Genomic DNA, 25,370 nt, shown 5'->3' with positions numbered 1-25,370 from the left:
TCTTTGTGAATGCGTTCCCCTACATTCTCTGATGCATTTGGGGAGCGGCTGGCATTTGATTGACAAGCATTGCATTTTGCTACTGTTGACTCAATGATGTCATCAATCTTGGGCCAAAAACAGTACCGGCGGGCCATTTGTTTCATCCGAGTTAATCCCTAATGACCTTGATGTAGTAGTGTTAGCACTTTAGGTTGTAGTGCTGCAGGAATAACAACCCTTAGACTTTGGCTCTGAAATAGAATAATGTTAGTAGACACACTTAGACAAAACCTTCTACGAAAATAAGGAAGTAAACTATTTAACATCGTCTAGGTACGAGACGCAGAAATCCAAATTTGCAGTTAATGAATCCATATAACGCTGAAAGATACTTGTTGAGCTGGAAGTACCAAGAGGTAGCCTTTGGTACTCAAACAATCCAAATTCGGTACTAATTACACAGACTTTCTTCGATTCTTCGTCCACTGGATGGCGATCTATTTCTAAGTGTGGGTTGATCGTGATCTTGAAATCTCCACATATGCGTAAGGTGCCATTTGACTTTTTAACCAAAACAATGGGTGCGGCCCATTGGCTTGTTTCGATGGGACGTAGAATGTCCAACTTACGCAAACGTTCCAACTCCATATGGAAAGCTTTTTTTTTGAGCGAACTGTACCGGATGGTATTGAAAGTATTTTGGTTGGCAATTGGGTTTCATTGTTAGATGTGCTTTATAAAACTTACTGCAACCTAATTCAGGTTTGAAAACAACTTCATGTTGTTTGCAGAGTGACATTGTATCCGTCAAAAGCTGGTCTTTAGAATCAGACCCAATTTTCAAAACTGAATCCGAATTTGCACAATGAATATATAAACCAAATTCTTGGAACCAATCCATACCCATTATGTCTGCGGCTTGATTTTTAATTAGTTTTAAGTCATAGCTTGTACTAAGCTTAAATAAATATAAGTAGTAAGGTTTTTGTTTTTGTATTCCACTGTACACTGACGTTAAGAACACCTTTAACCGGCAGCGGAATATTTCCATAGGCTTTAAGTGATCGTGACGAAGGCTCACAAGGTGGGCTGTTAAGTCTGTACTACCCCTCAAGACCAATGAGTGAGCATGTAGCACCGGTATCAAGCTGCAAGGCTGAAGGCCACTGATTAATATGAAGCTAGACGAATATATTGTTTTTCTTGACATCGGTCTCTAATTGTGTAGAGGAAACAATTTCAACTTCACTATCGTGCATTACGTTTTGGTCTTCTATTTCGTTGATAGAATGTGCAGATTCTGTCTGCTTCTGTTGTTGACTACTCTGATCTGATCGACTACAGTCACGTCGATTGGCACCCATGCTTCGTGAACGTCGATTGCGGTTTTTTTATTGGTAAGAATGATAACGTGGTTGTGATTTCGATGAGTGGGGACCTCCTGATTGTTTTGCAGATAAACAAACATTACATATGTGACCACATCGTTGACGAAAATCACAAATTGAATCAATATGCTTGCTCTGATCTCTAGGGCGCTGAGCGAAACAATTTGGGCACGATTTTCTTATGCTAAAATTATTATCATGAGACTTACTTGTGGATTTACTACAATACATTTGAGCCTTTAATGAGATTAACTTCTATAGTCGTTGATGGATTGGAAGTACTGCTTACAATATTTGTAGCTTGTTGTGTTGATTCGTAAGCTGTGGTGAGTTCTTCTATTTCTTCCAATGTCGGGTTTTTCTTTTGCGTCACAGCAATACGAACAATACGTCGTGAGGTGTATAAAAGTCTATCATGTCTCTTGTCATGTTATCAGCAAATGATGCGTTGCATTCAGCTTTGGGACAGATAAAGGAGCAGTCTCTTGCAAGACCTCTCAAATCGGCAATAAAATCTGTTTCAAAAATTTACATCTCGAAGCAAGGACGTGGAGTTTGGATTCGGAATGTTTGGTTAGTTTCGTAGAAAGGTCTTTGAATGTGAGTCAACTTACATCTTCCGTTCCTACCAACTCCGTGAGCAAGTCCTCGGTTTGGGTCCCACATGTTGATAGAAAGAGTGCTTTCTTTAAGTTGTCATCTTCCAAAGAATTTGCGATAAAGTGCTGCTGGAGTTGGAAAAGGTAATTTTCCCAAGATTCTTTTTCGTGGTTTAATGAATGAATTTGGGGTATTGTGGGCTTACTGCCAGATGGGAAATTGTTCAACAAACGGTCCAACGAAGCTTGGTGTTTTTTTAACATTTGTTCCATCCACGTTTTTTCACCGTCAAGAATCTCTCTGAACGCTTACTCCATTTTAAAATCCTCGGCGCCACTTGATATAATTAGAGATATCTTTTTATATGCTTAGAAATTCGGGAACTTAAATATATATAATTCAATGACTTAAAGTATAAAGAATAGGTTAACAATTCTAATTTTCTTAACTAGGAAAAAAATGCGCGGGAAATTAATCTCTTTTTCGCGCCATGAGTATTTGACAATTATTAGGGCAAGCGGGGGCAAGACCGTTTTTGTACTATGTTGTATGAAAAAAAGTGAAATTGACAACACTTGCAATATAAAATATGTGCCTTTTCTTATGACCGATCACGTCTGTAAGTTTTAGCAAGTTCAGTTGACACGCCGAAGAGTTACGGTAAATTTTGTGGTTTTTCATCACATTGTTATCGTTCATGCGAAAAATCAGTTATATTTTTAACATTGAAAATATTTAAATTTTTAACTTTTTCTTTAATAATAGTAAGTGAATCACCCTTATTATAATAGGCGTTTCACTTGAACGACACTCGTCACTTTTCTGTCGAGTCACTTTTGAGGCGTTTTACAGTCGGTATTACGATTCTTAAACGCCAGGCGTTTTGAACCAACATACGTTCCACAAAAATTCTGTTTACATAATTGTTTGACAAATTTCACCTCGCTCTCTCCTATGTGAGGATGGCCGAGCAATCTAAGGCGCCTGACTCAAGGAGCAATGTTGCCTGTATAAAAGATATGGGAGCGTTAATGACGTGGGTTCGAGTCCCACTTGTGGCATGGTTTTTTTTTAATTTTGTATATACATTTAATAATTTTTACGTTTAATGCTAGAGCAAATGAATAGCATTGTGATGTTTTGTGTCAATAAATAATTCGGAAAAAGAGAATAAGCGAGAACAACAACAAAGGAATAAATTTGAATAGATAAAAATGTTTTTTGCACTTTGAACTGGTGGTCCTAGTGAATTTAGTTCCGAGGAGATTAATTCCAATTTTTTTTTCTACAGTTTGTGAGACTTTTCTTTTAAACTTTGTCGTCAACAACGAATTTTGCTCCATCAAATCGGCGAGACGCTTTTTCTGTTATGGGTTATATTATTTTACACTTAAATAAATCAAATATAATTAAAATTACAAATTACGTGCTAAATTGTATGTTCAACTGACATCTCTATCCAATTTCGCGAATGAGTCGTTTGAAAATTTTGTGTTCAACAAAAAATAGCGTTCTGAGAGTCAAAGCAGACGGGTAAAACGACATTTATAATACAGATGAGTGACATTTCTCATTTTCTCATACAATAACTCACGTTCCACACAGAGTAAAGCGTTACGACTCGAAATAACGATAAACGACTCTAAAACGCCTACCATAATACAAATTTTTGAAAATGACATTTTGTCGTTCAGGTGAAACGCCTATTGTAATAAGGGTGAATATTCAGAAGTATTTTCTGCGAAAGAAGGAACCATAAAGATAAATTAAAATAAAAAATAATCCAGAACATAAGATATGATATGACTGGGGCAAGACCGCCCATGGGCGAAATTGGAAGCTCTGGTAGCTTAAAAAAAAAGTGAAAAAAGAAGTTCACCGCTAAATCTTCCAAAAAGGTAAGCGACAGGCACCAAATAATATTAATTGATGATTCTGAGAAAGAGGACTTTGCAGATTGTATTTGTACCTTCAGACTGCAACTTTTTTCTAGATCCAATCCAAAATATTGTTGGATTAAGTGCAAAATATGTACCAAGTGGTACCAAAAAGCTTGTGCTGGAGTGAGAACTACTGAAAATATAGCATAATTGTATTACTATTGCAAAAAGGCTGCATTTAAAACAAACGAAACGGTCCCCCCATGTGGGGGCAAGACCGTTTTTTTTGTTAGATGTTTTTTCAAAACTTATTATCTTTTGTTCAATATTCTTAATTTTTTTTTATAATATTTTTGGATTCAGTTTTCTGTTTTTGTTTAAAAACAAATAGGAGCATCGAATTTTAAAAACTAAATTATTACTTATAATGAGGTGGCTGAGCATTAAAAAAGAGTTCAATCGTGGACTTTGTGATAAAAGCATGAAATTAACATCGTTGGTAATACTCAATATAAGAGTTATTTTGAGATATTGGGCCACCTTGTATTCCATCCGGAAGGATAGATACAAGACTTTTTCTGTGTTGCACTCGATTTGTCTTATATTGAGTACTACCAATGATATAAATTTCATGCTTTCATCACAAAGTGCACGACTTAGATGCTAAGAGACATTAAATTTTGAAAAAAAAATAGTTGGAAATTTGTTTTCCAATTTTTTTTTTTTTTCAAAATTTTGATTTTGATAATTAATTTTTCAAAAACTGTGGTATAAAATGGCTTAACTTAATTTTTTTGTAAAAGATTAGGTTTTTAGCTTTACAAAAAGGTATAACACGTTATTGTAGGTACAACCGTTGATTTTTAATATTTTTTTTCCAAATCAAGTCAATTTTTTTTAAATTGCCCCTCCCCGCTAAACGAGAGGGAATAGACCCCCCCTCACTCGATTTTTTTCTTGTCTGGACCCAACCTATACGCTCTAGCTTTTTTGGCACATTACTCCTGAATCACCTTGTATAAGATAGTATTTTATTTATTTGAATTTGCATGTGCAATTATAGTATGATGTTAAGTACAGGGTACAACATTAACATATAAGGCTTTGATGACACTTTACAGCTGTAAAAAACAGAAAGTACTGAGTCCACCTTACAAAACCATATTAATATCTTCTTAACAAATAAGGATATCGCCACAATTTTTTTATCTTGAAGGAAATTCACAAGGCTATGTGAGTTTCAAAAGAAAAACTTTACAGGGTGTTTCAGAATTTGGTGTTAAAGTAAGAAGTTTTAGATAAGGTGATAAACATAATGGTGTTTTGATATACAATGGTCAAAAATCAATTTCTGACGTAATCTGAGTTAAGTGACACATTGGGGAAAAAGTCAAACAGTGGAAAAAGATAAAAGTAACAAACTAACATATAAACAACACTAGATTTCTTGAAAACTGTCATCTAAGTCCGGGGTAATTTGTAATAAACTCATAATTTTTGGAGAGTATTGTTCTTTCAGATTCTTTTAGTTTCTTACATGCCTTAAGGAAGAAATAAGTGTATCCGATCAGGTTGCAAGCATGTTAAATAGGTCTTCATTCTGCCGAATCCTTGAAACTTTACATGTATTTTGATATTTGTACTTCTTGTAGTCTGTATTTTTGCACTCCTGGGCTTCTTTTGTCAGTTCTCCAAGTGAAAGCGATTGTTATTCGATGATATTTTGAAATTGCCTTTTTTTGCTTTTGCTATGTTTTTTTTTATCTTTTTAGCGTCTTTAAAGTAATGCCTACACACAAAACACTCCAATATACAAATAAAAAGCTAACTTACTCAATTTATAACTTACTCAATATATCTATATTAAGGATTCTCTAATTATTCCACACAAACAAAATATCTACCTATGCAACTTGTTTGTCTGCTATTGCTAACATTTGTTGCCTTCTACGTTCTATTGCGCGACCGGCAACCGACACGTTCAAAAGCTAATTTACTCAACTCAATTTATAATATTCATGTATGCATATCGTCGCCTCAGTATTGAAATGCCATATACGCCATTTTTACATTTTTGGAAATCGCATTTAAATATTCAGAAGATTATTGCGAAAGAACTAACCGCTGGCATTTTTTCATTTATAGTATGATATATGTATATGTAGTTAAAATTTATCTTTTATATATTATTGGACATCTGAAATTCGTTTAGTTTTCAAAATATTTAAATTTTTGTCCAAAATGAGTTTGCCGTATACGCCATCAGAAGTTTCATTTATTCATACACGTACGTCAAAAAAAAAAACATTGCATCAAGACGTACGTCAAAACAATTCTCAAAATTTTCATAAACTGCATTAAAAATTTTACGTAAATGCCAAAATTTGGTGTTTATGTCAAACAATGAATATCTCAGCAACGAAAAAAGATAGAAAAAAAAGATAACAGTTTTGAAAAGAGCACCCTCGAAAACATAAGACTGCATACCTAGTTCAAAAAATGCAATTTGGTGTATACGGCACTCCAATACTAGGGCGACGATATGCATATGAAAGGGGCAGTATCAAAATATGTTGTTGAGAAGTATACAAATCAGTTTTTTTTGTCAAATAATGGCCTTGAGAGAGTTGAAAAAATAAATTGCGTAACAAATCAAGAGCTCCCGGCAAATGTTGAAGTGGGTGATCTTGAGTGCTTTAATTGGGCTCCACTCAATTCTACAGATGTAAAGAGATCTTTTAGCTCTTTTAAAATACTCTTAAGGGACAATCGCAGGCGCTTGTTATCTGAAATTAAAAAAAAATCATGATTGTTCAAATTAATTTTTATATTACATTCTTTCTCTCAATAAATGCCTTTTTTGTGAGTTTTATTTTGTCTTTTTTTAAGTTTTTAGGTCAACAAGATCAATTAAAGTATCTGAATGGAGTTTAATGATACCTACCCAAAACAAATGCATAATTAATTAAAAGTTTTATTAGAGGTTTAAAAGAAATTAGCTATAAAACCCTTTCAAAAAACTTAGGTAGTAAATAAACATAAAATATGTTTTTCCTTTTAAATAAAAAATCATGTTATTGAAATCCACCACACACAAAACAAAGAAATCTAATTTTCCAAGATTTTATTTTTACACATGAAAAAAAATCAATTCAAATCGCTCTAGCTCAGTTCGATGCAAAATGACGCAGCTGAGCTTTTCGATTTTAACAAATCTCGTTTTCTTTCACTCTATTAAGGAGTAGATACTAGATACTCTAAATTTGTACTCTCTTTTCTGGAATGATAGAACATAATGAGAGTAATTTTTTTTGTAATTGTGTGTGCGACAAGGCAAAAATGGATAATTTCCTTGAAAAAAATAGTGATAACAGGCCTAGGGAAACAATGGGTGCGTTCACGTACGCACAGATACCCTATCCAAGATACCTAAGTATCCGCTACGTTTGTGAACACGAATCAGCTGTTCTTCAAATCTCTCATAAGATACACGAGAATCCAGAAATTTTTAGGATACCTTTGGATTTTTTTGCTTGTCAACACATGTTTACGATCAGCTGAGATTTTATATGGGATTACAACAACACAAAGGTATCCAGATACCCTTGGATCGGTACGTGAACGCACCCAATTTTATGAATTGAAAAAAAAAAATAATATTAATAACATATGAAGCATAATAAGCGTGCGTTGATAAGCCTGCTTCTACACGAAGACGCAAGGCGCAGAAATTATCTTCGAATTTCCTTTTGATTTTCGTTTCGGTGCTTCGCACGCATCTACTTATTTTTTTTTTTTTTTGAAGACGCAAATTTGACAACTATTTTCTTTGGTTTTATTTTGTTTTGGTTTTCGTATGACGACTTCTACAGGAAAGGGAGAAAGATCGATTTCTCCTTTGTTCTTATGTGCATCTTGTGCGTCTACGTCTTCGTGTAGAAGCAGACTATGTATTTTAATTCAAAAACAAAACACCAAAATATACAAAAAAATATACTTTTGAATAAATTAACTATACCTACACGCAAATATTAAACAACCGACAAAACAGACTCCGCGACCGACGAACTAAAATATAGCAGAACAGCAAAAAAAAGAGCAAGATCAAAGAGAAACGTCAAAAAGAGTCACATAATTTTTTACCGGAAACTCACGGTAGAAAATCTTCCTTCCCTTTTTTTCTAACTTTATTTTTTCCTTGCTCTTATGTGCGTCTCGCGCTTTGCGTCTTCGTGTAGAAGCGGACTTAGTTTTACTTTTGGTATATTTTTCATTATACTTCTGATCGGTTTTTTTTTCAGCCTAATTAACACACACCCTTAGGCCGTTTGTGAATTGCGTTAAATAGTTAACACCGTGTAAAATTTTTGACACTATTGAGGTGAACAAAAAATTTCAGCTGTATGGTTTATTGTTTAATATTTTTCTCTGCTCGTTTTCTGCCATGAAACTCTTTTTAATAAAAAAAAAAAAAAAAACAAAACCATGTGCAAAAAAAATTTAACTCAAATTTAACCAGGTCCCAGAGCCCAATAAATTTTTAACAGCTGAAAATTTTTTATTCACCTCAATAGTGTCAAAAATTTTACACGGTGTTAACTATTTAACGCAATTCACACACGGCCTTAGTTTGATAATTGTAAAATAAAATTATCCCATCATCGCAGAAAAAAAATGGGATTTTTTTTATCTGCCACAGGATTTTTTTTTATTGATGAAGAACACTGGCTGAAAAACTCTTTTATTTGGTTTGTCAGCTATTACATGAAGCCTCAAGATGCACGCCTCTTTTGAAATGTAATGAGTGCAAAAGAGAAAAAAGATGAAACAAAAAATTATCCGACCAGAGAGTCGTGGGCTTTGTATATAAAATCTATAGTACTATCATGAAAAAAAGCAGCGCCACCAAAAAAGTAAGCGAGCGAACGAACTAAAAACTATGTCAAATTTCAAAGAGAAATGTATATCTCATCTCCTTACTCTCATTATTAAATTCGATCTTAGCGCCCTCGCGACCACTCAGGTAGCGAACAAACTAAAAAATTTCACTTCATGATAGTACTATAGATTTTATATACAAAGGTCGTGGGTCGGAGTTCTGAGACTCTTTTTTGACGTTTCTTTTTCCACTTTTTCTTTTTTCAACATTCCCTCTCATTTCTTTTTGCTTCTTGGTGCAATACAACAACAACAAATTTTCAATCAAAAGAGAACTGTCAAATTTGAGTCCTGGACTCAAGAGGCATCGTGTATAGTACGCGCCTCACAGCATGATTATCGAAAGAAAATTAGAAAAACGAGTCAAGCCTCTTGAGGCTTCGTGTAATAGCTGACTTTTCAATTTCATTTTTGAAAAAGTGAAGAATTAACGAAAATAATGGAAGAAATGGCAGAAGATAATATAATAGGAAATATATTCATAATGGTTGTTGTTAATAACAAAAGAATTTTAATGAATTACTTTTCGCATTTTTCTCTTTTCAAACAAAATTTTAAAATGTCAAACTTCAAATTCATAAGTGTGTGTGCAAATCGGTGTAAGTGCCTGGCTACACAGTGATTTTTCAATCGATTGAAAAATCACATGCGGTGGCTACACACTGTTGTGCCCAATCACGTTCCACTTTTACATTTTCTAGGAACAAACGTCAAAAAGAGGAAAAATTTAGTAATGGAACTGTACTACCCTCAGAAAATTCAGTTCCCTTCGTGAGCATCTTCCCCCTTTACTCCTCATCCCTCTTGCCTACAAACTCACTGCTTAGGCGATTGAAAAATCACCGTGTAGCCAGGCACTAAATCTGACTAAAAATTTGGAGTAAATCCGGGGTACTCCGTAGTACTAAAATTACTCCGGAGAAATTTTTTTTACTAACTTTGGCCTGCTCTATAAGGCACAACAATAACCCAAATTGAAAATTTTTTAGTCGACCTCCAAACATTTGTGAATCCAGTGAACTAAAAAGTTTTTTTATTATAGATTCACCCGAAAAATGAATATTGCAAGCACTACTGCCTAAACGCGCCACTGTAGGTTAAAAAAAGTTATCAAAAAACTTTCGTTTTGGCTAAAATAAATGGGGTGAGGCTATCCTGATGTTAAAAAAAAAAGTCTATTTTATTGACATTCAACAAAAAGTTCTGAGAAAACACCGTTAACTGCAAGAAATCATGTAAAACTTATCTACATCCCTGACACAGAAGTGTGTACTTGCTGCTCAGTTAAAATTAAAATATGTTCGCATCTAAAAAGTAAAAAAAAATAATTTTTAAGAGTACTATGTGTGAGGCTATCCATGTGTTACGGACTGTATATGGAATGATAGGCCCTACCAATTTTTTAACAAACAGGAAAAGGGGCTAGTAAAACTACCGAGCCCAAAGACGGAGTCGCCTCATAAATATCTACTACCCAAAAAACTTCACCTCCACAGACATCTTCAACTACACAGCCAAAAAAGCTAGCTGCAGCACGTAATACAACATCAAAAATTGGAAAAGAAAGTAAAAATAAGTCATCGCCAATGGTCATAGAATCCGAATCTTCTTCTGCATCCTCCGAATCTGCCGAGCCCAAAGACGGAGTCGCCTCCTCCATATCTACTACCCAAAAAACTTCACCTCCACAGACATCTTCAACTACACAGCCAAAAAAGCTAGCTGTAGCACGTAATACAACATCAAAAATTGGAAAAGAAAGTAAAAATAAGTCATCGCCAATGGTCATAGAATCCGAATCTTCTTCTGCATCCTCCGAATCCGAATCTTCGTCCTCATCGTCATCATCAACTTCACCTTCTTCGTCGTCGCCTTCTTCTTCACGCTGCCCGTCGCACTGTGGGGCAGAAATACCCTATGAACGGCGATAATTATAAATGTTTTTGTTAATTAAAATAAAATATATTTTTCGAAAGGTTTTTGATGTGTTGAGTTCAAATTCAAGAAAAACATTCATTTAAAACATTTCTACATAATTTTTTAGTCAATTATTCATAAAGAGTTAAAGTTTTTCAAGGATCATTTTGATTGAATACAAAGCAGATTTAATAATTTAAACAAAACGGTTAAGAAAAATGGTTTGCATGTATATACATATGTTATTGTGTATATATATATATATACATATATACATAGATGTGTATAGGAATGTATTCAAACACATTTTTGTATATGTATATAAGGGTGGGTCAAAAAAATAAAATATCTTTTTTTAAATTATACTTCGAAATCGAAATCAATTCCTAGACACCTCTAGAATGTACTTACCAAATATGAGCTCTAAATATTAATGGGAAGATCCTCCGCTTCACAGCATTCCATTTTTACAACAGTCTTATATTTGAAAAAATCAATTTTTTAACAATCGATTTCTAAACGGTTAAATCAATCGATTTCTACTAAAAACCCTTTTTGTGGACCTCGAATATCTTTTAAACGGTTAGATAAACAAATAGTGTGTAGGTCCGTTTTGGTAGAGCGTTCAATTTCCTACAAGAATATGTAAAGAAATTTTCTAAAAAGTCGATTGAAAAAAAAAAAATGGAAAATTGCGAGGCGGAGGATATTTTAGAGGTGTCTAGCAATCGATTTTTCAAAATATTTCTATTAAAAATGTCTCAACATCTTCCAAATTGTTGTCAATACTTTTAAATTTACTATTGAAAACGATTTCGCAGAGTTCCTGCCTTTGGCAGAAGAAAAATTCCATGTTGAGACCTTAAATACGATGAAACTAAATAAATCGAACCATACTTAGGAACACAAAAAAATAAAAAAAAAAATATTTTAGGCAAACATTCCGTACTTTTTTACTCAGTTTCGGGAAAAGAAGATATTAAACTAAGAAAAACACCTTAAATTCGGTCGGAATGTTTGCCTAATCAAAAAGTACCGTTGTTTAAAAAAAAATTGACCCTCTGTCTTTGAACTATTTTTTTTATTTTACTTAATAATCGAGTAAAAACTAATGCTATTTACAAAACATACCTGGTTTAAGAAAATCTGTGCAATAAATTTGATTATAAATTGATTTTCACTTTAATATTGGACGAAACGTAAATTAATGAATTTAGCACAGACCACAATTTTAGCAAAACTTTCAACTTTGATGCCGAACTGTAAAGTGATAGAAACAATAATTTAAGAAAAAGCTACTGAATCATATGAAGCATATTATCAGCTTATCAGAACAGTTATTTTTTTGCAGTTTGTCACATATAAAAAAAATGACTTCTCGCCGCTCTTGCCTATGGAGCTGCCCCACAGTGCGTCGCCTGCTCCAAGATTAACCCCAAATACACCTCCGAGAAAGACTATAAAAAGAACGAAAAACCGACAATACTCCCGAGAATGGGAATCAAAATACCCATGGCTACGAAAAGACGAAGAAACGAACCGTCCAATGTGTGTCGTCTGCAAACAGTTACTTTTATGCGAGAATTTTCACCTAAAAAGGCATCAATTGACAAAAAAACATAAAGACAAATTCCATGAAGCCGTGCAATCTAAAAAAATGCAACTCAAAAATTGCATATACTCAAACAACGATGAAGCTAAAGTAAAAGTGGCTATAGCAGAAATAAAATTGGTGCTGAGAACGATTGCCCAGAACCAGTCGTTCCGGTCCATGGAAATTATTTCGAAGTTCAACAAATCTATTTTCCCAGATTCGAAAATAGCAAGTTCGGTAAGTGCACCCTTTGGAATATTTTATCATTTCAAAATGAATTTAATACGTAATTATTAGTATGTTACTAATTAGTAACATACTTGCAAAATTCATATTCATTTACATATTTATGATGAAAAAAAAATTTGATTGAAATTGTTCTGATGATGATCCGTCTAGATCTTTCACTTGAATTGAAAATGATGGATTCACTTTTCTAGTACATGCTATAACCATTCTAAAAAAGTATAAATCATCTTCAGAAAGCTTCTAATTTATTCAGGGCAGGTGTCAACAAATTCCATTTTTGATGGAAAATTCAAAAAATAGGAATTTGTTCAATCCTGTACCTGCTAAACTAAAATCTTCATAGCTATAATTTATACCTTTATAGAATGGCTATAGCATCCCCTTTAAATATGTATCAATAGTTTTCTATTCCAAGAAAAATATCTAGTCGGACCTATCTGAGTTAGTATGTTAGTATTTTCATATTCCTTTACATATTTATTATGAAAAAAAAAAGTTTATTGAAATTGTTCTGATGACGATTCGTCTAGATCTTTCACTTGAATTGAAAATGATGGATTCACTTTTCTAGTACATGCTATAACCATTCTAAAAAAGTATAAATCATCTTCAGAAAGCCTCTAATTTATTCAGGGCAGGTGTCAACAAATTCCATTTTTGATGGAAAATTCAAAAAATAGGAATTTGTTCAATCCTGTACCTGCTAAACTAAAATCTTCATAGCTATAATTTATACCTTTATAGAATGGCTAAAGCATCCATTTTAAATATGTATCAATAGTTTTCTATTCCAAGAAAAATATCTAGTCGGACCTATCTGAGTTAGTATGTTAGTATTTTCATATTCCTTTACATATTTATTATGAAAAAAAAAAAGTTAATTGAAATTGTTCTGATGACGATTCGTCTAGATCTTTCACTTGAATTGAAAATGATGGATTCACTTTTCTAGTACATGCTATAACCATTCTAAAAAAGTATAAATCATCTTCAGAAAGCCTCTAATTTATTCAGGGCAGGTGTCAACAAATTCCATTTTTGATGGAAAATTCAAAAAATAGGAATTTGTTCAATACTGTACCTGCTAAACTAAAATCTTCATAGCTATAATTTATACCTTTATAGAATGGCTAAAGCATCCATTTTAAATATGTATCAATAGTTTTCTATTCCAAGAAAAATATCTAGTCGGATCTACCTGAGAGTAAAACTTTTGAAAGTAAAATAGCAATTGTATACCATAGTATTGTATACTCTCAAAACAAATTATATAAATTGTTCAAACCGGAAACTTGAATGTTACACAGAAAAATATGTTTTTGTAGGTTACCTGTGGAAGAACTAAATCAAAGCAAGTTGCAGAGTTCTTGGGAAATGAAGCTCATTCCAAAATAATTACCAAAATGAAGTCAAATACATTTAGCCTGTTTATAGATGAGACCACAGATATTTCCACAGAAAAATGTCTCTTAATCGTAGTAAGACAATTCAATTTAGAGATTGGACGGACTTTTGATAGTTGCTTTCGGCTAATACGACCGGATAATGGACAAGGCGAAACAATTTATAAGCGAACAACATTCCACTCGCCAATTTTATTGGGTTTGCTTCTGACAACGCTTCAACGATGACTGGAAAAAAGAGTGATGTTGCAGCATTTCAAAAAAAAAAAATTCCAAATATCTTTCACCTTGGATGCGTTTACCATTCGGTGGACCTAATGAACCACGCTGCAGCTTCATGTTTACCTGAAAAATGTTGAAAAGCTTTGCCGAGATTTGTATAACTATTTTAGAAGTGCAAGAAGATTAAGTGATTTCAAAATTCTGCAAATTACCTATGACGTTCCCGAACACAAGCTTTTAAGATTAAGTGAAACAAGGTGGTTGTCATTTGAAAGCGTTGCACGTTGGACTGTGGAGCAGTGGACGGTTTTTCAACATTTTTTCATACGAGCAGAATTTGAAGAGAAGTTAGAAAAAAACTTGAAAAAATTGATGAAATTATTGACAATTTAACGTCAGTTAACTTGATATATTTAAAATTCTTAGTTTATATATTAGGTATAATGAATAATCTAAATACCAATTTTCAAAGCGAATCATCGCAAATTATTTATTTAGTGACATCGACTAAAGAAATTTTGTGGAAAATAATGAATAATTTTATAAAAAAAGAATATCTTAATAACAAACAAATAGATGTTAATATTGATTATGAAAATGAGCTTTTCATTAAAAATATTAAAGATATTTATATCGGCCATGAAGCCGAAACTTGTTTGAAAAACGAAAATATTTCTGAAGATGATTTTATTTCTATAAAACAAAATATTTTATTATATTATCAGACAATATGCGATGAAATCATTTTCAGAATTGATTTAAAAGACAAGAGATTGTCGGTTTTGAGATTTTTGGACCCACATAGTATCAAATCTGATGAAGACATTAACTATTTTGATTTGGTTTCAGAGTTTGGTAATTTAATTAAATATCCCGAGAAAGTTATTAATGAACTTAAACTCTTACAGCCCTATTTATAAATTCATCATAGAGAGTACATAGCATTATGTACTCTTTATAATGTATTTAAACAAAAAATTGTGATTTATAATATTTATGCAACGTTGAATAAAGGTTGTATAAGCTAAACGAGTTTTTAGGTTGTTTAGAGCCTGAATAAGAATTTATTTAGCTTAAATGTCATTTGAACATCAAATAATTTTCAGAGAAAGAAAAAAATATCAATATTTGTATATATTTTTGTTTTTTCATTGAAGAATTTATTTTTTTTGATTACATTTTCAAATAAAATTAAATTATCAACTAAATCAAAAAATAAGAAATTTGGAGATTTGTTCCTGATATAATTTACGAAATATAAATTCATGTGTGTAGGGTATTCATCTTTTTCTTATGTGCCTACATTTTCATACATGTGAACAATTTGTTATCAAATGAAATGTGTTTTTTTTAGAGATTTTCTTCTACATATGACATTGAGAACTTTCGCTCACGTTTTTGTTTATTTTTTTTTGTTTATTTTTGAATCAAATGGAGTTATTTTATCGACAGATGGAGTTGTTTGTCGAACTAATTTTCCATTTTTAGTACTTATTTGGACACAAACCTAGCATAATTATAATGGCTAAGAAAATGTTTTAAAAATAGAAATTTATGTAACGTTGCATAAAGGCTACATAAAACTTTATGTATTGTATAACTATGCAGCCGTTTAGAGCTGTTTAGTGAAATCTAATAAATAAGGCTGTTAGAATATAAATCAAAAGAAAAAAATTATCGTAGTATTTTCGAAATAACAGACATTGAAGAGTTTAAACTGTATGAGGTATTTCGAGTGACTTTCGTGTTATTTTTATTATATTTTGACACTTTTTGATTGGGGCCTCTTTTTTTTTTTATTAAAATCCTCTTTTTGAAAATTTAAGAAGGTAGCCCTGGTAGTAAGTGTGATTTTTATTTACATTTATAAGAAGTAATTCCATAGTTTGGTATAAAATTTTTCACAAAAGAGCATTGGCATGTGCCGTCAGCCGAAAAAGAGAGCTTTTAAAATTTCTTAATACAAAGTATGAATTGGTTTTACGTAAAGTTTACATTAATAACAAGTAGATAAACTAATACAAAAAATATAAAAAAGGAATTATATGAATATAAAATTAAAGGAAGGATCAAAAAGCTTCATTTATGATTTGATTTCGATATTTATAGGCAGTTTTGATGTAGCAGTAAAGAAGTGTCCAATTATCGCCATTAAGTATACCCTGAATTTCATCTCCAGTAAGAGTATTCTTTCTCCAGATTGATCTTCTGATTGAGTTGAAGATAGGACAGATGCCTATGAAATTACATATGCATGTCTTCTCTAGTTCTCATATTGCACAAGGTACATTCCGTATTTTGCTCCCTTATGTAGGGTACGTAATTTAGTCTGAGGAGTTCGCCTCTCGCTTTAAAGATAGTACTGATAACATCTAGACTATTCTGGTCATTAAAGTAGTTGTTTTCTCCCAGGAAATGGTTTAAAAACTTATAGGAGCTTCTTGTTTGACTTTGTTGACATCATGCTCGAGGCTCAGTCTTCTCCATTCCGAAAAAAAATGTTCATTTCTGTTTTTAAGATGCAAAGCGATTTTATTTGTGAGGCGATGATTAGGGTGATTTAAAGTCTTTATTATGTATGAGAAGTGTAACTCAAGAGTGTTTGTATAACTTTACGGAGAATTCCAATTTTCTTTGGTATTTTTTTACACAGATAGTCTGTATGATATTTTTTGGATTTATTGATACCTTTGTGTAGTACCATGACATAATAAAGCTGGTATATTATAAACATAAGCCTAGACAGTTCTAAAATGGAACCTTGTGGTATACGACGAAATATTGGAATAAAAACATAAAGCATATAAAACAAAGCTGAGAGCTCGAGTTGAAGAGACACTTAAAAAAAGGTTGTTGAACGAAGCCTGTCGAAATTGTAAGAAATTATGATTTACCTTAAAAATAATGGAACATGCAAAATAAATATAGTCATACAAAATACATGTGTCCAAAACAAGTTTTTGGGGTTTTTCATTACTGTGAATTTTATTCTACGTTTTATTTTGTTACAACCCAAATAGGTACTAAATGAAACATTAAATGAACGTTTCTTTGATCATGAAAAAGTGTTTGTTTCCTGAAAAATTAATACTACAGTAGATGACGGATATAAGAAAGTCTCATATAAGAAAAACACGCATATAAGACAGACATTTCAAAACACCATGCACATTCTCATAAAATTGTGTGTTAAATTTACCTCATATAAGAAAAACGTTTATAAGAAAAACACTGATATAAGAAACCTATTCTGATATAAAATCTCATTCACTACATAGAAATTTAAACGTCTAAAAGAAAGTCTCCAGTATATAAACATGCAAATAATGCAAAGTGTAACTTCCACAAAATTTCTAAATCCAGCCTCATTGAGCTGCCAAAAAATTGAGAAACTGAGTATGAGCAAGAAAGAAAAAACGCCCACACATTGTTTGTGTTCGTTTGTTGTGGTTCAAAAATGTCATCTAAGAAAAGAAATATATTTTCTATAAAAACGAAACAAATATGCTATGACTTATAATAGAAATTTTATTTCTTATATGCAATTTGTATTTACATAAGAAAATTTCTTTCCTATATATATTTTATTTATATAAGAAATTTTCTTTCTTATTTACACTTTTTTTCTATAAGAAAACACGGATATAAGAAAGGAATTCTCTGGTTTTTTGGACATTCTTATATCCGTCATCTACTGTATTTGGTTTAAGTGGTTATTTATTTAATTCGTTAAATACTAACTAAGTGGTTTTTCAATTTCAATTTTAAAGTCATTCAAAATAAAATAAGGGGTTGTAACTACAAAAGTAAAAAAAGGTGTGTTAATTTAGAACATGAGAGTTATATTTTTTATTTTGTTTTGCTGAAATTACAATAATATTTTTGGCAAATTAAAAATAAATGGCGTTTTTATTTGAATATTAAAGGAAGTAACCACAAAATATTAACATGACAGTTGTTAGTTTAATTGCAATAGCTCTACAGAGGATCTAAAGGTGCGTTAAAATCCTGAGAACCTAAGCGGCCCAGACAAGGTACGTACTGTAACTCATTGTATGTATATATATTTCTATAGTACTATCATGAAGTCGAATTTTGTATTAGTTCATGTCGCCACTTTTTTGAGGTGGCGCTCAGTGTGTTTTTTTCATACAAATTCTGCTTTTTCAAGTCACCACTAGAGTTCCTAAGATCGTTTCACTTCATGATAGTACCTTAGAGGATATAATATATGGAGTGCTTGTGCTGTTAGTTCCGTGAAGCTTTTATAGAGGGATCTAGTTTCTTTAAGTTTTTCGTTGAGTACATGCCTCCATTTTATTTTCAATTGATGGCTGTCATCAACAAGCGTGTTTATTTACAGCTGCGGAACCGGACTCGCACTGAAAAATGAAGGCAGCGACCCCTATCCATGTATATGGCGTTACAATGTATTAGGTATAAGAACAAGCACTCCATATATTATATCCTCTAAGGATAGTACATACTATGCAAATATATATACAATGCTGTAACTGTTTAATGAGAACAAATTTGTTCTCTCCACTGCTGAGCGTTCTTCGGATACCACTAGCTCACTCTAAAAAAATAAAATTGTACCCCTATATGACTCTCCGTCGCCCCTAAGAACATAGATTTCAAAATGAAATTGAGATAACATACATATATTACTAAAAAATAAAATAAATAACAAATTATTTCTTGTCCGATGGAAAGCGATACATGCAAGTGAACCGCACTGTAAAATCAACCCTGCAAACCAAACCTCAGTAGTTTAGGGGAAAATACAACTACCAACAAAGCTTATTTTGAGGATGTATGTGTTTCCTTATTTACCAAAATCTCTCCCCTCCAAAAATAGAAGTTTTGTTTCTCCTGAAAAAAATAAATTCTTCTTTGATAAATGGGAGGAAAAGAGCGCGATGTATGCAATGCACAAAGTTTTGTCTCTTTTGTAATGGCGGCTCGCGTTTGATTTGACTTTTCCTACATTTTATATTCTCTAGTGAAACCAGTAAACCCTTGATAGCCACAGCCACAGCAACATCAAAAAAATTTTTCGCTGCTCCATTTGAAGAATAAAAATAAAAACAATTTAATTTAAAAAATATATAATCTTCTCAGTGTTGAGTGTTACTTGTGAAAACTATTTTCTCTAAACAATATCTACCACCCAAATTCTTCGGCACGCCACAAAAATTTATTTCCACCATCAAAATGCACAGCCTCAGCCTTGTGCATTTAGAAAAAAAGTAATACAAAAATGATACAAAAACAACCACCAATTGATTTGGTAAAATAAAGGTATGCTGATTATAAAATTGATAAATTATAAAGTTGTTGATTTTTCTGTCTTTTAGTGGCGATCAATTCCAGACATCATTGACTGAGTTTACAGCAGCTTCAGCCTTGAGCATTTAGAAAAAAAAAGTCAAAACAAGATACAAAAACTACCACCAAAGTGCAGACTGCAGAGTATTTTTTTCTTTTTCATTTTTCTCAACTGGTCAGGCCACAGTCGCGTGCCCAAGGATCTTTTTTTTTATGTAATTTGTTTTCAAAAAAAAACTATTTTGTGTTTTTCCAAAAAAAAATATTAAATAATAGTTGTTTAAAAGAATTGTTTGTTTGTTTTGAAGATTTTTTTATTTTCAGATGAAATTAAAATATGGATTTTAGCAATACGGATATAAACCCATGAAAGTCCTCCAAATAAGTACTTTAAAAGTACAAGTTTCAGTGCTTTTTCTGTAGGTAAAAAAGTACTGGAAAATGTACATCAGAACCACTTCCAGAAGTGCTTCGCTGATGCACTTTTGAAGAACATTTGTCTGTACTATTAATTGAGGGGAAATTTATTTCATCTTGCATGCAAGAAAGAGATAGCTGCTTCACGTATTCTTATATACAGAAAGTATATAACTGAGTTTTTTCCCGAGCTCCTATCTTTTTTCAGTGGAAAAGAAGTACTTATTTTACGTACATATTTCACCGGTTTTTTCTGTAGTTCTACGTTTGCTGGGAAGGCTCAACTTTCCTTTAGGGTCGCACGAATTTTAATACGCGAATAATTTTATGTGAAAGATTAATGACTAAAAGTAATAAAACTAACAATTTTAAAGTTAGGAAACGTGTATTTATATTTTTAATTAATTTTTTAAAGTTCATTTTTTCATACAAATGCATGCAAATGACGACCGCGAAGAAAAAAAATTTTTTTTGAAGTTCTTTTTACATACCCAAACTTGTCTCCACCTCAAATCCTATAGTGAGCCCATGCAGGGGGGGCAGTATGCCCCCCCATACGCATCTCAACTTTTATACGCCTCAAACTTCAAATTCTTTTTGGTCGTCATTTGCATACATTTTGTATGAAAAATTTAAATATTTATTTTTTAATCATACTTAGGGGTGTTTCCTAACCTTAATATTTTAAAGGTATTCTATTGAGACCCTAAGCTCACTGTAAAAAATAAAATCACAACTCTTTGCGTGCGACCCTAATGGAAAGTCGCCCCAAAATCAATTCTATATGTGCAAAAGACTGAACAAAGTTTTTGTATAAAATTCATGTTTTCAAAAGAACCTATTAACATTTTAATCCAGTCAAATAAGGGTTTAACCTCGGAATGAATGTTAGTAGAAATTTTTTTTGCTCAATATCTTCCTTTTGCCATTCTATAACATATCTCAAAAGTCTAGAAAAATCTCATGTCCGCTTGTCGCGATTTCAAGGTCAAATCGCGAAATGCAGATTTTCAAAATTAGCAAAAATAGGCTATGGTATTATATACACATATGATACATGATTTCAAGCTATTTTTTAATGCTGATTCCAAAAAATCAAAAATCAAGACAATCTGACGTCTCTGGAAAAAGTTATACCTGTTTTTCATCTGTCAACTCATATTATTATAACAGTTGCAAACTTACTGCCGACAAACCCTTAAAAGTTATGGTAGATGAACCAAATTTTGCATGAAGATTTTAGAATCCATCATTATTAAAAATCAAAACAATCCATTACAAAAAATATATATACCTACGAAATAATGGTATTTTTTTATGGAGCGGCAAATTTTAGGATATGCACTAAAGAAGATTCTTGTTCATCTAAGGAATAAGTGCTAATAGGCTAATTTTTTCATTTTTATCTTTGTTTGGATATTCTTTAACTTCCCTCAAAAATCTAAAAAAATCTCATGTCCGCAAGTCCTAATTTTCTTGGTTTGAAAATAAGGTGCATATTTTAAAAAATTAATAAGAAAAGTTTAAATTTGTATATGTATACCAACATAAGCGACATGATTTAAAGATATTTTTTAACACTTATTCCAACAAAACTCACAAACAAGTCAACCTGACCATCCCTGAAAAGTAATGCACCTTATTCATGTTGATCTGACACAAATATCTGAAGTGAAGTTTTTCAATCTTTTAAAATCTGCACCTTATTTTCAAACCAAGAAAATTAGGACTTGCGGACATGAGATTTTTTTTAGATTTTTGAGGGTAGTTAAAGAATATCCAAACAAAGATTAAAATGAAAAAAATAGCCTATTAGCACTTATTCCTAAGATGAACAAGAATCTTCTTTAGTGCATATCCTAAAATTTGCCGCTCCATAAAAAAATACCATTATTTCGTAGGTATATATATTTTTTGTAATGGATTGTTTTGATTTTTAATAATGATGGATTCTAAAATCTTCATGCAAAATTTGGTTCATCTACCATAACTTTTAAGGGTTTGTCGGCAGTAAGTTTGCAACTGTTATAATAATATGAGTTGACAGATGAAAAACAGGTATAACTTTTTCCAGAGACGTCAGATTGTCTTGATTTTTGGAATCAGCATTAAAAAATAGCTTGAAATCATGTATCATATGTGTATATAATACCATAGCCTATTTTTGCTAATTTTGAAAATCTGCATTTCGCGATTTGACCTTGAAATCGCGACAAGCGGACATGAGATTTTTCTAGACTTTTGAGATATGTTATAGAATGGCAAAAGGAAGATATTGAGCAAAAAAAATTTCTACTAACATTCATTCCGAGATTTACCCCTTTTTTCTCCTTATTTTACTGTATTATTTCTCATATTTATTTCATCTTTCTAATTATTTATATACAGGGTGTCCCAAAAGTTAACGTCGAAACGAAAACGGTAGATAGGGTAGGTGGTGACAGTTATCAGAAAAATAATAAAAAAAATCGCAGCCATATATTTTGGGAGTTATGGGCATTTGAAAAAAAGTCGAAAAAATGGCCACCCTGTGACGGTTTTTCATGTGCCGTGACTACAAATCTTAATTTTTCTCATTTTTTTCTTTTGTTACGGAACCTTGAATAACCCTGCTATCAAATGCATTCAAAAATTTTAACTCAGCTGTATCAGTTTTAAAGAAAATATTACTTTTTTACCCAACTTAGTACTAAAAAATTTTACATGGCTCTAATTCAATGAGCAGCCGTAGTGTAAAAAAAATGCACTACAATGTTTCGGCAAGTTGCCTTAAAAGTTGGTGTGTTCAATTCTCTTTTCAAAATGGTATAACATTGTTGGGAATACTTCATAAATAACCGAGATAAAATTTTTTTTCTTAAAAAATCCAACTTTTTTTTATGTAAATTTTCCATATTATTTAAGTTTTTGTATTCTGAAAGGTTCTGAAAGGGTACAAAACTTGAATAATATGGAAAAGTTACCTCATAAAAAAGTCGGATTTCTTAAGAAAAAAAAATTATCTCGGTTATTTATGGAATATTCCCAACAATGTTATACCATTTTGAAAAGAGAATTGAACACACCAACTTTTAAGGCAACTTGCCGAAACATTGTAGTGCATTTTTTTTACACTACGGCTCATTGAATTAGAGTCATGTAAAATGTTTTAGTACTTAGTTGGGTAAAAAAGTAATATTTTCTTTAAAACTGATACAGCCGAGTTAAAATTTTTGAATGCATTTGATAGCAGGGTTATTCAAGGTTCCGTAACAAAAGAAAAAAATGAGAAAAATTAAGATTTGTAGTCACGGCACATGAAAAACCGTCACAGGGTGACCGTTTTTTCGACTTTTTTTCAAATGCCCATAACTCCCAAAATATATGGCTGCGATTTTTTTTATTATTTTTCTCATAACTGTCACCACCTACCCTATCTACCGTTTTCGTTTCGACGTTAACTTTTGGGACCCCCTGTATATGGTTTCAATATTCTTTCCTTAAAACAACAAAAATACAAATCCAGACTTACCTCTTGCAATGATAACAAATACTATCAACACAGTGAAAACTACTTTAATTTTTACCAAACAAAATTTGTTGTCCTTTGTACGATATTTTACAGTACTTATTTTATTTTAATTTAGTCGGTATAGATAATTTTCTTTTAGTTTTTCTTTGCTAGTTTATTTCACTAACGGACAACATAGGGATCTAGGAATAAAGGCGATTTTTTAGTCTCTCCTTCAAAAATCGAATTGGATTACTTCCCGAATATGCGCACAAAGCTACATGCCTTTTTTTCAAAACATTATTTTTAAGGTTCCCAAAATTACAAACACAATAGTAAAAGAAAGTTTTTTTTTTATTTGCGGGTGGTAATGGTGCAGTGGATGAAGTGCTTGACTAATAGCCTGGAGGTATGGATTCGACCCCTACGTCAGGCAGCATTCTTTTCTTTATCCCCCAGCTTGGAAGCCACCCGTGGGATTATGAGATACTAATCATCTTATTCTCAATTCAATGTACCAACAAAAAATTCTTTCTATTCCTTCTAACTAGTGCCGTGCAGTATGCATTTAAAAAGACCTTAGATCTTACAGGCATATAGTTAAAATTATAAAATATAAAAAATTATTATAAATTTTAACGCTGCGGGTCACGGCCGATAGACCTTAACAAAAAATTAAAACCTAAACAAATGCAAAGTAGAAACTATAGACCATCGACAAACTATACCAAGACTGGAAACTTTCGTGCGTCTCTCCTCTCTCCACCCAAAAACCATTTGTTTAGACTGTTGTCGGTGAATATATTACCCCGTTTGTATGGCGATTTGAATCCGAATTGAATCAGGATTTAGGTCTATATATACCTAGATCGAATTGAATCCAGATTTGTCGATCCGATCCGACTCGGGGAGCTGAATTGAATCGAAAATATGCATATATACCTAACGAATTGAATGCTCGAGATATAATTTATGGTGGAAATTGTGTGTGATTGTCTTATTTGCAAATTCACTGTATGTATGTATTGTGATATTTAGTTTACTTGCACGTTGTTTTTGGTTAGATTTTTCTATTTTACTGTCAATATATTTAAAAGAAAAATTGTGTTTTCGATTCTATTTCAATTCGATTCCTCGATCTGGTATAGTCATATACCTGGATCGAAATTTCAATTCAGATTCAATTCGATCTTTAAATCGGTCATACAAACGGGGTATATGTCCCATTGACTTTAACCATAAACAAAAAATACCAAGACTGGAAACTCGGCGTTCAACTGACGTTTGCCTACAAGCTGCGAGGTGTGGTAAATGTCGTGAACTTATCGTTGTGTTCGTGTCTGATGTGTGGTGAATGTCGTGAATCTATAAATGTGTGCGTGTTTACGTCATTAACCATCGTGGTGGCTTTTACATGAAGCCTCAAGAGGCTTGACTCTTTTTTCTAATTTTCTTTTGATAATCATTCTGTGAGGCGCGTACTATTACACGATGCCTCTTGAGTCCAGGACTCAAATTTGACATTTCTCTTTTGATTTAAAATTTGTTGTTGTAATGCAACAAGAAGCAAAAAGAAATGAAAGAGAATGTTGAAAAAAGGAAAAGTGGAAAAAGAAACGTCAAAAAAGAATCTCAGAATTCCGGCCCACGACTCTCTGGTCGGATAATTTTTTGTTTCATCTTTTTTCTCTTTTGCACTCATTACATTTAAAAAGAGGCGCGCCTCTTGAGGCTTCATGTAATAGCTGACTAACATCTACAACATAACAATTTTCATTTTCTTGGCTTTGCAAATTATGTTCGGACATTTCATTTCAAAAGCCTCGTTCGCCAGAGGATGATGTATGATTTTTTGCGGACAAAATTGATTTTATATGCCGTCAATTTTGTATGAATACTTCTTTTTGTTAAATTGTTTCAATTTATACATGTACCTATCCTTTGGTTTGTTTTTATTTT

General features: G+C 32.2%; 2 protein-coding genes across 5 annotated transcripts in view; one reads left to right on the top strand and one right to left on the bottom strand.

Moving 5' to 3' along the window:
* LOC129914859 (kinesin-like protein unc-104) overlaps positions 1-24,085 on the bottom strand; it is a 259,463-nt gene extending 235,378 nt beyond the window's left edge. Inside the window, exons 1-3 of one of the 4 annotated variants that reach the window (XM_055994297.1) lie at positions 14,386-14,587; positions 14,239-14,334; positions 13,948-14,179 (exon numbers count right to left, since the gene is read on the bottom strand). The gene's annotated coding sequence lies outside the window, so the exon portion shown is untranslated. Of the gene's footprint in view, positions 1-13,947; positions 14,588-23,432 lie in introns of those variants that run through there. The other 3 variants (XM_055994318.1, XM_055994289.1, XM_055994307.1) reach the window with 3 other exon arrangements.
* Positions 10,131-10,719, top strand: LOC129909120 (osteocalcin 2-like). Its single transcript, XM_055986094.1, has 2 exons — positions 10,131-10,160; positions 10,285-10,719. The coding sequence occupies exons 1-2, from the start codon at positions 10,131-10,133 to the stop codon at positions 10,717-10,719; spliced, it is 465 nt and encodes a 154-aa protein (XP_055842069.1).
* Positions 24,086-25,370: the final 1,285 nt, after the last annotated feature.

The sequence above is a fragment of the Episyrphus balteatus genome, chromosome 1 (assembly GCF_945859705.1).
Source record: "Episyrphus balteatus chromosome 1, idEpiBalt1.1, whole genome shotgun sequence".
NCBI classification, from domain to species: domain Eukaryota; kingdom Metazoa; phylum Arthropoda; class Insecta; order Diptera; family Syrphidae; genus Episyrphus; species Episyrphus balteatus.
This window is presented reverse-complemented; position numbering and strand designations above follow the sequence as displayed.

Coding starts and splice junctions, on each gene's coding strand:
- LOC129909120 (XM_055986094.1), top strand. CDS start 10,131: ATGTGTGAGGCTATCCATGTGTTACGGACT. Junction 10,161..10,284: donor CTATCCATGTGTTACGGACT/GTATATGGAATG, acceptor TCACCTCCACAG/ACATCTTCAACTACACAGCC.